The sequence below is a fragment of the Manacus vitellinus genome, unplaced genomic scaffold (assembly GCF_001715985.3).
Source record: "Manacus vitellinus isolate BGI_N305 unplaced genomic scaffold, ASM171598v3 scaffold_11_pilon, whole genome shotgun sequence".
Taxonomy (NCBI): Eukaryota; Metazoa; Chordata; class Aves; order Passeriformes; family Pipridae; genus Manacus; species Manacus vitellinus.
The window spans coordinates 10,841,183-10,854,714 of NW_021938895.1; the positions used below are offsets into that span (position 1 = coordinate 10,841,183).

The window sequence follows — 13,532 nt, forward strand, 5'->3', positions numbered from 1 at the left end:
CCATGTAAGAATTGAACAATATCCAGGTTGACTTTAGAATCTTTCTGCTGAACAATTATGGCTACATTAGAACCTAGACTGCATGTAGTTACAAATTACCTCCTAAAATAATCTGCCACGCATTACTCAATGGTAACTTCATAGCTGATATAATATTGCCATGTCATTCAGCCTGGTTACATTTATTTCAAGGTCCTCACTGCTTTTTCTAGCTTCAATTAACCTCAACATTCTATTATCTGAAAATATTACTTTACTAATACCTCCTTTTTTGTAATTATCATTGAACATGTCAAAGAAATAGGTTTTAATACACAGTCACTAATAGAATCTAGTATAGGCTCAAATTAGCACATTCAAAATTTTGCTTTTTGAAAATAAACATTACAGATTTCATGGCTTTTTTTGTTTTTTGTTATAGCCAATATCTCATAAATTGTGCTCTGAAATGCAAGAATTAGTAACAACCATTTTAATTGAACTCTACCTTAATTCAGGCGTGCCTAAAGAAAACCTTGATTAGCAGACCACAGCACATTCAGTAACCTTCATGCTATTAGAGCTAACTCATGAACAAAATATACAAAAATTCTCAATTTTCTTACCACTTTCTCCCTAGAACGCAGAACTCCCATTTTCCCAAAGCGAACGTGGAAAGGGGAACACTGAAGATTTCCATCTGGCTGACGTACAACAATTATATCTATACATCCCGACAATGTGGCTGGGTTCAGTCCCTTATAGAGCTCCTTCACAGTTACAAATACTTGCCCTGCTAACTGTCCAACGTAATTCATGGTTTGGACCTGAAAGGCAAAAGACAGAACAAATTAGATTCTGATCCCTGATTTGTATTTTAGAGATATTTGAGAGACGGAGAATCTAGCAGTAGGGTATTCTCCTCTTTCACAAATTAACAATTTTACACAGAATCAGGATTTCCCACCTGATTTATTTACAGCTGATGCATGTTTGTAAAGAGCTTTTAAAAGAAAAAAGCAAATGAGATCTCGTAAGTCAGCAAATTGTAACAACTTCAAAAGTTCATTAAAATCAGTTGCCTACGAAACCACTGTCAGACTTTCGACTCTAAAGCTCTTAAATATCTCCAATTATCTCTGAAGAGAGAAGCACTACTTCCAGAATAACATCTCCTATCATTTATTGTGCCATCAACACCAAATATACTTTTCTCATTATTTCCACAGGTTTTTAAGGGCAGGACAAGTGAATGGTTTAAGTAGATCCAATTTTCCACTGCACTGAAGTCAAAGACTATTCTCCCACTTTACAGGGATTTCTCCCATTTGAAGATTATTATAATGCATACAGACAATAGATATGCATTAAGGTTGGACAAGCAACCTTCAATCCAGAGTGCTTGAACATTGGACTCCTTCCTAATGCAACTTCACTGTTCTTGTTTCAAACACCCTTTTAGTATAAGCAGTTTTATTAAAAATCAGACGTGTTGATGGCTAAAGTTATTGGCTTTATTTCTCCTGCTCCTGAATTTCTTTAGTGTTTAGTATTTAGCACTTAGCTTGCTGCTTCTATTCTGCTAATGCACATCCTAGCTTTCTCCACCTCTTCTTTTAAGTCAAAAGTTCTTAGTCTCCTAATTATCTTGGTGGTCAACATCTAAACTTTTTAACAAGACGGCATCACACAGGCACACACTTCTGTTCAGAAGTGAGCCTCCAGGGTGACAGATGTAAGGAAACTTTTAAAATTACCCCTGTGCTGTGGAAAAATACTTCAGTTTCTACTGAGGATTTTTCCAGCCTAAAGTGCAATAAGAAACACATTTCTCATTGAGCTGAGACTAAATTTAACAATGGCTACAATTAGGCTCAAAATTACACTGTATAGTTCACCCCAATTAATGATTAGTTTGCTGAAGTAACAAAATTTCTAGGTGCAAAACAGCCACAACTTCCTTGGCAGGGAAGGAGCTGCTGGGACAGTATATACACCCCACTATTTGGAGAGTTATGGTCAGACAATCCAAATATGAGGACTGATGCATCCCCTTAACAAGTTACACCAGCAGGGCTCCTAAAATCATAAACAGAGAATTTTGCAAATATTCTTGTTCAAAACAAATCTTAGCTGCACTGCCTGCCCTATCTTAGGACACAGAGATTATTTTTATACTCACAAATTAAAAAAGTTAGGCACCATCCTCAAGCTCTGACCTGGCCAACTGGCACAGTACAGCTTGCTTCCATACAGTGGAAATCTCCTATCCCTTATAAAGAAAGTGCCACATTCAAACTGCTGGTGATGGACACTCCTTTGAAGCTGGGCTGAACCTGACATGCAACAAAATCATTGTAGAACTAAGAGACAGACTAGGAGACTAATCACATAAACCCCATTTCCTGACAAAAATGGTTTATATTTCAAATGTAAGGAATAAAAGATGCTGTAGTTAAAATGGGGGAGAGTTCAGAAATTAGACTCTGATGGATGTAGGCCCCTTATTCTAACTTTTATACATGCCAATCAAAGCTGAGATTGTTTGGAGTCTGAGGTTTGTAAGTTTATACTCCAAACCTAAAGTCAGTCCATACTATGTCAGCACTCCAGGAAACCAACATTCCTCAAACCCCAGAGAGACTGCATGTGGTTTTGGAGCAACACTTCACTCTGGCCACTCCAAGAAGTCTTTCACTTACTGACCAGGCAGCAGCAACTTCAGCAATAAACATGAATTTACGTCATGGGCTAAAGCCCCTGTGCCTGTCTAATTATACTCAACTTAGTAAAACTCTTGTTCTCATACCATGCTAGTGGACATAGCATAGAATATTTTTTTTCATGCTGGGAAAATTCAGAATTCTTTTGATCCAAGCTTTGCAGCAAGAGAGAACAGTCTGTACTGTTTCTGTCAGGATTTTCAAATGGCTTGAGTTTTATTCTTTGCCAGAAGACATTTCACAGCTCTAAATAATGCATCTATTATAAAATTAAAAGTACAATTTTTAATGTAAATTTAACTAGCATCATCTACCAGGAAGCTTAGAAAATTTCGAACTCTTTTGATTGCTAAAGACAGCATAGTCATTTTTCAGAATTTATCATCGTGTGGAAAAATAAGTCAAAAATAAATAGCCAAGTATGTCCCTTATTACTTAATTGATTTATTCACTTAGAAAAGATTGACCTAGCAAAGTTAATTCTTTAAAGTCCTGCTCTACTACATGCCACAGTAAGATCAAATGCATTGCCATCTCAATAATTCACTTCTTTCATACAGGTATACTAGACTGTCCTAATTCCACTGGAAAAGTCAGTAATTGTGCTCTTTGTGGCCCAATTTTGATTGTTTGGGGTTTTTTTTACAGCTCAACTCTTGCCCATACCTTTTCATTTTTTTTTTCTTTTCAAAAAGTAAAATACCTAAAGTCATAGGAACTAAAGGCCCTTTTTCCCTTTGCAATACCCACTGTCTCCTCAGGTGCCACAACATAATGAATAAGAGATTAGATATCCACACACATCCAAATTACTAAGGGATACAAGTGCTATTCAACATGTTCTAATGTCAGACACTTGATTTAGGTAGCATGCTGCAAGGCTAACTAAAAACTGGAGCACGCTTCCTCTGGAAGATATGGAATTTCCAACGCAGAAAATTTTGAGAAGGACAAATATCTACTAGGACTGGTTTAAGAACAGGCAACTGTAATCGTTGGGAAAGATGTTGCTGTTCCTGTGACCAAAACAGTAAACCAAACCATATCCCATCACAGAGCTGACCATTACAATCTGGACATCTCAATTGAATCTATTTAAATTTCAAAATCTGCTTCTGGTATCTTTTAGGCACAGGCCAATAAACACTCTCCCAACAATTCCCAGGCACAGCTAATGAGAGATGGTGGACTGTGGACTACTCCCATGGCCAGTTTATAAGTAGTCACCTTCTTCTAGAGGTTAAGAGAGCTTTACAGAACAGATGTAAGCAGATGGTGCTAGCTGGTCTGGCCACCCAAAATGGACTTTGGTATCATTTCATTCAGTAGGAGGGATGTAACATTTAGGTCCCTTTCTGTCCCTTTACTCAGGTTCTACAGTTATGACTTCGCATTGGCTTTGTAGGCCAGAAGAGAAAAATTTGCAGCAATGGTAAACATAACACAAACCAAACGCTTAGCACAAGGAAAAACAACACATATAGACAGTTACACTTTTAATACCTGATGTGATGATGAGACCTTGGTCCACCACTGAAGTGGTGGACATAAGCACAAAACAAATCAACCTTTCTCCTAAGAACTTCCATACAACTTGTGAGATTATGAAAGGGAGACAAAAATTGATGAGCCAGTGTTCACTTAAAATACATTATTGCAACTCTGCTGCTAACACTGAAACTATGACAATTTTATAAACCTGATCTGCACTTGGCTTCTGTTTTAAAGATGTAAAGCTTGAGAGAGACCAGACTACATTTGGGAATCAGACTGTGGTCCTTTCAAGAGAATTATTCCACATTTACCAGAAAAAAAAAGGAAAAAAAAGTGAATGACATTATTCGAAGTCAGTGCTTATTGCCACTCTTTTACTGCATATCAAACATTTATTTTCTTGACTCTGAAGCAATTTAGTACTGAACATCAACTCCCTCTACTGCAATTAATGGAATTTTACTATTGACTTAAGTCTTTACCATATTGAAAACAGTTTCAGAGGTTATGTTCTAAAAAAGATTTATGACAAACATGTAGGGGAGAGAAGGAAATATTTTAGATGAAGATTTCCTAGATGATTTTTTTAAAATTAAGCTTAGCCCTTCAAGTCTGTACCACAAGTATAGTAACAGTGACTTCTTAAAGACAAAAGCTCATAATAACTATCATTCTATTATTTTTAAAAGAGGTACTTTTGTTTATTAGTAAGTACACATTGTACAGTCACTAAAGCTGTGTGATTGTCACATTAAAATCTCTTTATATTTTAAATAATAATTTCAGGTTGGAAACTGAAAATCATTAAGAACTTCTGAAAGCTTTTGTCTAAACTCCCACATCAATCAAACCCAAGGTCACTGCCATGAATTCTGATCGTACTTTTTTTGAGTAAATTCCACACCAAAGTTGTGCACTTCTCAGAGCAAAGTCAGAACCTGAATTTACTTTCTCTAGAGGAGCCATGCAGACATGGCACAGGACTTTGGGAGCCCTCAGTTTAGGGCTCTACTTTCCTACAAGATTTCTGCGTAGTTTTTAGCAAGTTATTAAGGCTTATATCTCAGAGGGTGTGTAACTCCCATTGATTTTAAGCAGGTATCTCATTGTGGTTGTATATCAACTGCAGTATGGCAAGCTCAATCAAGTGAGACATAGACAAGCACTCTCCTTGCATATTCCTTTTTCCTGGGAAAGGAAACCTGGACACATGACCTGAAAGGGAGTCATAAGTAGCCATGACCCTGATTTGGACAAGTAGCTGAGGGAGAACTCCAGAGCACTCTGCTGAGCAGCGTGACACTGCTTGTTCTGTAAATAGGAGTGCAAACTCTGTCCAAGTCTGATTATAAGCACATTTGTTCCAGACTTCCCCACAGTCACAGCTGCATGGGACAGACCACATTCCTGCAGGTGATATGACAATAAGTCTGGTCAATCAGGAGACAGGTGCAATTCACTTGTACATCCCACATCAGAAAGCAAAATTCGGCATGTGGGTGGCTCTACAACAAAGTAAGAGCATTGTGTTTTCTCTGCCAGCCAAATCTCCAGAAATATATTAGGACTGAGATTAAGCTGTTAGGAACTATTTGACTTCCACTACAAGTTAGCCAAGGCCAGTGCCAAAAACTGTGACTTCTCACAGCAGCCAGAGAGTCAAATGGATCAAATGTCAAACTTATCTTCCAAGCTGCTGGTCCCTCCAAAATACCACCACTCACATTCACTCGAAGACGAGGATTTTGACTTTGAGATGACTATTCATTTGGTTCTGATATTCAAATAGTTGAGACTTTACTTCGTGCAATACTTCACAAAGTTTCTGTAAAAGGCCAATTATTTTCTTGAGAGCAGGTGAAATCAAAAATTCAAACCAAAGACTCAAAACTTGTCTGTAATGAATCCTCATTTTCAAACAAATGGAGGACTGGCCAATAGCCCCACAGTCAGGGTATCAGACTGGTAACCAAGAGTCCAGGAGAATTATTTCAGGGCCAGTTGAAGTGTACAACCACAGTCCCCACACCAACCTCCCAAATGTACATTCCCCACTCCCCTAAATCTTGCCCTTGTCTCAGCACTGAAAACTAACATCACTAAAACCAGTTTCAAAATAAGTATTTAAATTTTATATTTTAAATTTTAAATTTCATTTTTTATTATTTTAAAATAACTTCTAGCTGGATCAACAGGGTGATCTGACTCACCACATACCCATACAATTGCTACTACCAACTAAAGAGAGAAACTAAGAGTCAGTGTTGCGCAGTAAAAAGGACATCTCTATTGACTTTTCAGGCAGTCCTGAAATTATACCTCAAGACTTGCCTCCTCCTTTCCCTGAGGTTTCCTAGCAGACTTTCCACATTTCCCTTCATCTCTGTGTGCCTCAGCTCCCCACCTGTACAGTGCTTCCCTCCTCATGGAGACACTTTGAAGGAACGTATAGAAGGGCTGAGACCCCTTTGGACTGACCCTGCATAAAGAGGTGCAAACTTTACAAACAATTGAAAAGTACAAACTGATGCCTGAAAACGAGAACTTTTGAAATAGCTGGAGGATATATGGTAGGTCATGTACAGTGCTGCCCTGTGCTACTGTTCTGATGTCAGAGAGGGAACACAAATCATAATGGAAAAACAGCAGTAGCTCTACTCTATACTGACATCTCATGTGACTTGGCATCCTTTCTTTCAGCAGGATTGGAAAACAAATTTGTTTGTTAGGCTCTAATTTTATATTTTCCACATTTTTAGAGTTTAAAGTAAACTCTTACTGTATTTCAACTGTATATATGTTCACAGATAAACAAATGTGCACCTCCACATCTTCAAGTATGGAAAAGGGCCTAAGACTAAAACTTGCCCAACTCCTTACAAACAGGCCCTACAACATAAGGTAAACAAATATTATCAGGGGCTACCCAAACTTGGGGCTATCGGAAAAGCAGGCTATCAGAAAAGCAGAAAGTATCTAAAACCATTAAAAGTTAATTTAGCTATTTTCATGGCTTTATGCTTAAAATTATAACAATTATGTTGTTTCCCCTCTTATCTCCTTCACTGTCTCCCCACTTTTTCTCCATCTCTCTTCACGGAAGTAGGCTCATTTTACTGTAATAGAAATTCATTCATCCAACTTCTAACAATACAATGATGACAGCACAATGTTATGTATGTACACTAAGCATTTGCCAGTATCTGTTTCCTAGGACAGCAGAGATACAGATAAAGCTATCCAGAAAATAAACAACTCCCTAACACCCCCCAGACTATGCACCAAATTAGAGGGATAACAAAAATATTGAAGGGTTTTGTCTCCTTCCCCTCCCTTCACAAGATACATTTCCTTTTAGTTTTGCTTCTTGAAGGTAGGGGAGATACCCTAATCAATAGAAAAATTAACAAGTATTGGGGCAGGGGGGGAGGAAGAGGGAAAAGGGGCCCATATAAAAGAAATACAAAATATCTGAAAGTTCATATTCATATGTAGCTATTGCACCGCTGCCAGGCAGGCTCTGCTACGTCATTAAATCCCTCTGTCCTATTACCGCTTTCATTATTCCAGCTCAGGGAAAGTATTAGTGAAGCAGTGGCACTAATGCAGAGATTTGCATCAGCAGCTGCCAGCCAAAGGGAGGCAAAAAATATAATCCCGAATGTGAAAGGGAAAGCAGCAGCAGCAGCAGTACACAGAGGGGCACTGACCTCCACCAGCTCACACCCCAAACCAACACCCCCGCGCTGGACGCCTTTCCCGAGGGTAAACCTGGGAAGCATCGGATCTTCCCTCTCGCCCTGTGCACAAAGCACTGTCCAGCCACGATGCGCTCAACAAACCCCGGCGCTCGCTGTCACTGCCAGAGCCGGGCTGTCCGGCCAGGGAAGGCAGGGACTGCGGGCAAGGGGAAGGGCAGGGGAGAGGGCAGGGGGCGCGGGTAGCCGCCCGAAGCCCCGCCAGGGCCGGCAGGATGCCCAGGCCGACCGACCCGCTTCCTCCAGCCGCAACAACGCCCGGCGGGGCATCCCGGCCTCGCTTTCCCCGCCGCGGGGGCAGCCGGAGGAAGGAAGGGCTCCTGCCCGAGCCCCGGCACCCACCTGTGCCCCGGCCGGCCTCCCGCACGCTCCGCTCACCGCCGCCTCTGAGGCCACCGCGGCCGGGGACGCGCCGGGCCCGGCGGTGCCGCCCCGGAGGAGGGGCCGCGGGGGCCGCGGCGGGCGGAGCGCGGGGGGCCGGAGCTGCCGGAGCTGCCCGCAGCAGCCGCGGGGCGGGGCGGCGGGCGCGCCATCGCGGGGGCGGTGCGGTGGGGTGGGGTGATGTGAGCCCCGGGTTTGTGATGGGAGAAGCGGACAGCGGAAGAGGGAATCGGTCAGCCCAGCCTGACCCGTGACAGCCGCCGGGGCGAGTTTGAGCTGCCAAAGCCCAGCCATCGGGGGCGCGTCTGTAAGCCTCATGCGCTTTATCGCTGTAAATAAATGCGATTAAATAAAGTTTTGCCACCAGATAGTGGTTCCCTTCCATTTAAACCGTATCGTAACCTCCTTCTACACTGAGAGCAGCCTTACACATCTAAATAGGGAAGTGGGTGTCCGTGTTAAAAATGACCCGATGAAGGAATCTTCCAGGCTCTTTGAAGTCTGTTTACAGAAGGCAGGAGAGGGTGGTGCTATGTGCAAAACAAATGAGAAGTAAACTGAGTAACACACAAAAAAGAGAACAAAGAAAAAAATACATATATATATAGAGAGAGAGAGGGAACAAAATTCATTAGTTGAAGCACCCGGCTAATTTTAGACCTGAAAACAAGTTTTTGAGAATGGGATTTCATGGATCTGCATATTCTAGTCCCAAAATGTGCATGCAGCTGAAGCCTGGGAAGAGTTCCCTGTCAAGTAATTAACGCTTAAGCCTTCCATTTTCTGTTAACTTTCCAGTTACACTGTAAAACAATCCCAGTGTACATCACCCAGTCATAATCCTTCAGACTTATTTTCTGTGACACATCTTCCTGCTGTAGCTCTATTAGCTCTGTGTCTATGTTGGCCAGTCTTTGTACAGTTCACAGCCACGATGGAGTTGCTGGGTGATGGGGCCTGGTGCACACTCACAGACTCCAATCCCTGCCTCTTGTTCTCCTCCATTCCAACTTACACAGCTACTCTAATGAGTTTACTTCAGTTTTGGAACACAAAAGTCAGTGAAGATGGTTTCTGCCCGGACACAAGGGTCTATGCTTAATCTCAAAGAGAAAATAATACACAACAGAGCCCAGAAATACCTGCAGTTTCATTACCCAGGCATATCATATCTAATCCCTTGTCAGTGGGCAGTCAGTAGACAATGAGGAATGCTGGTAAATAATCCCATCCCTGATATTAATACAAGGAGCTCTGTCTGTGTTGGCTGTGGATCCTGACCAGTGCCCACCACTTTTGTGTGGACTATGATCCCATATTGTATTCCCTGTGAGAGGATGGTAACCTCCAGCCATCATCATCCATGTTAGGTGGGAGGACTGCTCTAATATATTGGTCTAATATGGTCTTTCACTACTGTACTAAAATCAAAATGTCATCATAACACACTGAATCAAAACCACTGTCTTTCCACAGTCTCAATAACACCCACCCTTCTTGCTTCTTTCAGAAATCCAGAAGCTACAACCTCAGTTATGGAAGTTCTATATTGTATTTATAGCTACTTATCATGTCCAACCATATGCTGCTTGATGTAAAATAACCCACAGAATAATACTCTACATTTTTTATGGTTACACGTGCAAGATTATGGAAATACAGCCATGATACACACAAGAAGCTGTGGGAAGTGCCAAATGCTTGCAGAGCAACACTGAGCTTCAGTTAACAACAGGAGACTATCTTCATCCTTCTGTGCTTTTTACTCTGTTCTTATTGATGGTATGACCAGTGTGCAGAGCAGTGTTCCTCAGATTACTTCTCTGGAACAATCTCTGCCAAATGATTCTGAAGTCTTTACTTGTGCTGCACTTTAGCTCATAACTGTTCTCCACAGTTACATCTATCTGGACTACCAAGCACTAATACATAATCTTTGATATTGTCCAAGCCTTAGCATGGTCATGGCTGTGATTTTGACTCAGCCCAATACAGAGTTTGGAGGACAGTATTGTCAGGGGTGGTTCCTAAAAAGTATTCTGGAGTTACCCAGAGACTAGTTGGCAGAGGGAGTATGGTCAGGAGGCATGCTCTGCCCTTGCAAGAGGAAAGTCCCTGGTGGTATCATTTCCAAAACACACTCGGGAATGATAAAGTTCTGAACTATTACTGTTTTCTTCCTGTAATGCTTCCCCCTTGACAGGTTTCTTTCTGGAGGTATTGTGTTAGTCAAAACATATTTGTATCTCAGGGTTTGATCTAAAACTGTTCACAAAATTTTGAAGGACATGCTCATGTAAGTTTTTCTTTCCATTCCTTTGGGGGTCAACTTATATGCATTCATTATTACCTAATTCTTGATTCCTGTCCCAAAGAGCTTATAGGTTATGTATTACTCTGTGTTTGTACAGTTCTGGCACAGCGGAGTTCTAGCCTATGATGTGGGCACATAGTTACTATGAAAATAGAAGTAAGAAGAAAGTTGAGCTGTGTAGTCTTCTGTAAATTAATAAACCTCAATTTATAAAAAAATCTACAAGCACAGAAGATTTTAATAATACTCAAGAACAGATTCCTAGAGAACACTGCATAAGTTCATGCAAGGGAAAAAAGGCCTTCCATTCTTACTTGGGACACTAGATTTTTCTACCAAGTATGTTGCCAGAGAAAAAAATAACCACTCAAACCATTGTGCATTAGCAGTAATGTCTGGCTTTTCCCCCAATAAAATCAGAGTTGATGTTCAGGCACACAGTACCTGGGTCATGAATGACTGCAATTGTTAATGCATGCCCACTGTGCTGGTAAAAATTATTCAGTAAATAAAAACTTGAACTTTTAGCTTTTAATTTATAATGAACTCATAAGCAAACATAGCTCTGGGGTCTGGTGCTGACATTCTTTGTATTAACAATAAACTCAGAGTAGCTCAGGCATTGTAAATTAATAGTTGATCTAGTTTTATTCCAGTGTAAACATAAAAAAGCAGTTTGACTGACTATGTAATTATCTAATTAAATGTCCCACAATCCTAACCAAGGGATTGTTCTCCTAACATAAGTAGATATTTTTATACGGTACCTACAGTTACCTGTGGTAATTTATTGAATTCTCTATCTGGTTCACTTTTTTTCCCCCTTCATTTTTCTTTTCCTTTCAAATCCAATTATCTAGTACTTCATTAAATACTGACATTTTATCTACCTCTTAGCAGTTGATTGATTTGAGAAATTTTTTAAAAAGTATAGTTAGGTGTTATTTAGTTGCAGATATTTCTAAAACATTTGGCCCCTCCTTGAATTTAACTTGCTGCCAGTTTTGACTGTCCTGCTGGTTTTACTTTGTCTCTATTCCTGGGATCGACTGTTCCAACTGTTTCAGTATCATGTGCTTGAATATCTTTCTTCTTTGACCTCTGTGTTAAGAGATGAGATGATGACATCATCCTCAGGACAACTGTGATGTCACCAGAAGTAGTATAAAGTGTAAACCAATAATGAGGCAGGGGAGTGACTGGTGAAAAGCAAAACTGAGAGGCTTATTATGTCAAATGGTCAAATGTGGGATTGTAATTTTCCAGGAACTGTTGCAGGTGGAATTAGAGGCAGGGCAGAAGGCACTGGTTATGTGCCAAAATGCTCATCTGTAATGATAACAGCTCTCATGCCATCAGGGCGTGCATTGCATAACTGAACTTGATTTTGAAACAAGTTTTTTGGACTTGGTTTTATGACAGATACACCCTTTCCTCCCCCTCACTGAAAATACAGCCCAAAAAAAGGATCTGTAGCAAATGAACCACCAGACAAGTTTTGGTATTTTTTTTCCTTCTTGGAATATAACAAGTCATGATGATGAAAGTTCTCAAAAGAGCCTTTCTTTTTCCTCTAGATTCACATCCAGCCATGCAAAACCATGAAAACCTCAATGCTTCCTTTATATCCTAGTAGCTCTTTCCCCAGTCAAAACTCATTTCTCTGCTACAAAATACTTGGCTCCTGAGAAACAGAGGCTTCTATTGACTTCTATGACCCAAACATCATCAAAGCAAAAGAGTGTAGGAATATTTAAATTAGGCACAAGAGAGGTTAAATTTATCAACCTTTCTGGACGTACACTTGTACCAGTCCAATCTCATCAGAAAGTAATTTAGCTCCAAATCTGTAAATAGCCATGGATAATCTCTCTAAATATAATCTTAAAAAACTTAGAAAAACTTGAGACCTGATAAAGCAAAGCAATCATGGTGTATGAGATTAAGGATATAACAGTGAAATCATCAACATGTTCTTTCTTCAGCCAAAGACCACAATTCCTACATATGCTTGTTCAAGCACAGACCTGTAGTCTGCTCAAGCAAAATACTGTTGTCTAAGTGCACACGTGTACAAGAAATAAGAGATCATACTCAACTCCTAGGAAATCCCCTCCATCCTATTGTGGACAGAAATGCTTTCCAGCCCCAAAGCTAGATTTTCATCAGTCCAGTATATCAATGCATGACCAGCAAAGATTTTGCCCAGAATGCTGTTTTCAAAGCACAGCAAATCAAAATCATCGGTATTATTTGTTTAGAACAAAACAGTACAAAACATACTTTGAGAACTTCAAACAAAGCTGGTCTGCTTCCCAGGGTATAATCTTTTCTTTACTGTTCCTGCAACTCTTGCAAACTACAACAGCAATCCTAATCCTGAAGAGGAAAAAGAAATTTGGAAACCATCTGCTTCTGTTGAGAGGTTTATTGCTTTTCTCTCAGGCTCATGTCTGCAATTTCTACATCGGACTGCCTACCAATATGAAATTATCCTTGCAAACGTTTCTGAAAGTTATTGGTCAGAGACTGGAGAGCAGCACACCTTGATTCGTTCACTATGTTGTTACCTCCTTACTCTGCAAACTGTAGCTGGAAAAGATGTAACAGCTACAGCCATGATAATGAGAAGATAAATAGATATTTTATGTAAAGCTTTTTGTTCTGATGGACTAAGCATTAAGTGCTAATATAGCTCAGCTTGAAGTTCATTCTATAACTTCACTGAGGGAGTGGAGTATCTAAAATGAGTTTTACAATAAAGGTAGCAATATTTGGTGCTTCTTGCTGTGACAGAAAAATTCTTCACTTCTGTGCAGACCAGGGTATAGAAGGGGTTGTGCTGTGTGGCTCCTGATGAATGAAAGGGCACTCTGTCCCTGG

General features: G+C 40.3%; 1 protein-coding gene across 5 annotated transcripts in view; it reads right to left on the minus strand.

Annotated features, from left to right (window-relative positions):
* The window catches only part of LPIN1 (lipin 1), a 78,698-nt gene that overhangs the window by 37,918 nt on the left and 27,248 nt on the right, over positions 1-13,532 (minus strand). For all 5 annotated transcript variants that reach the window (XM_018088825.2, XM_018088824.2, XM_018088828.2 and 2 more), the window contains exon 3: positions 606-806. In XM_018088825.2, the coding sequence (XP_017944314.2) occupies positions 606-806 (201 nt within the window). The remainder of the gene's footprint in view (positions 1-605; positions 807-13,532) is intronic.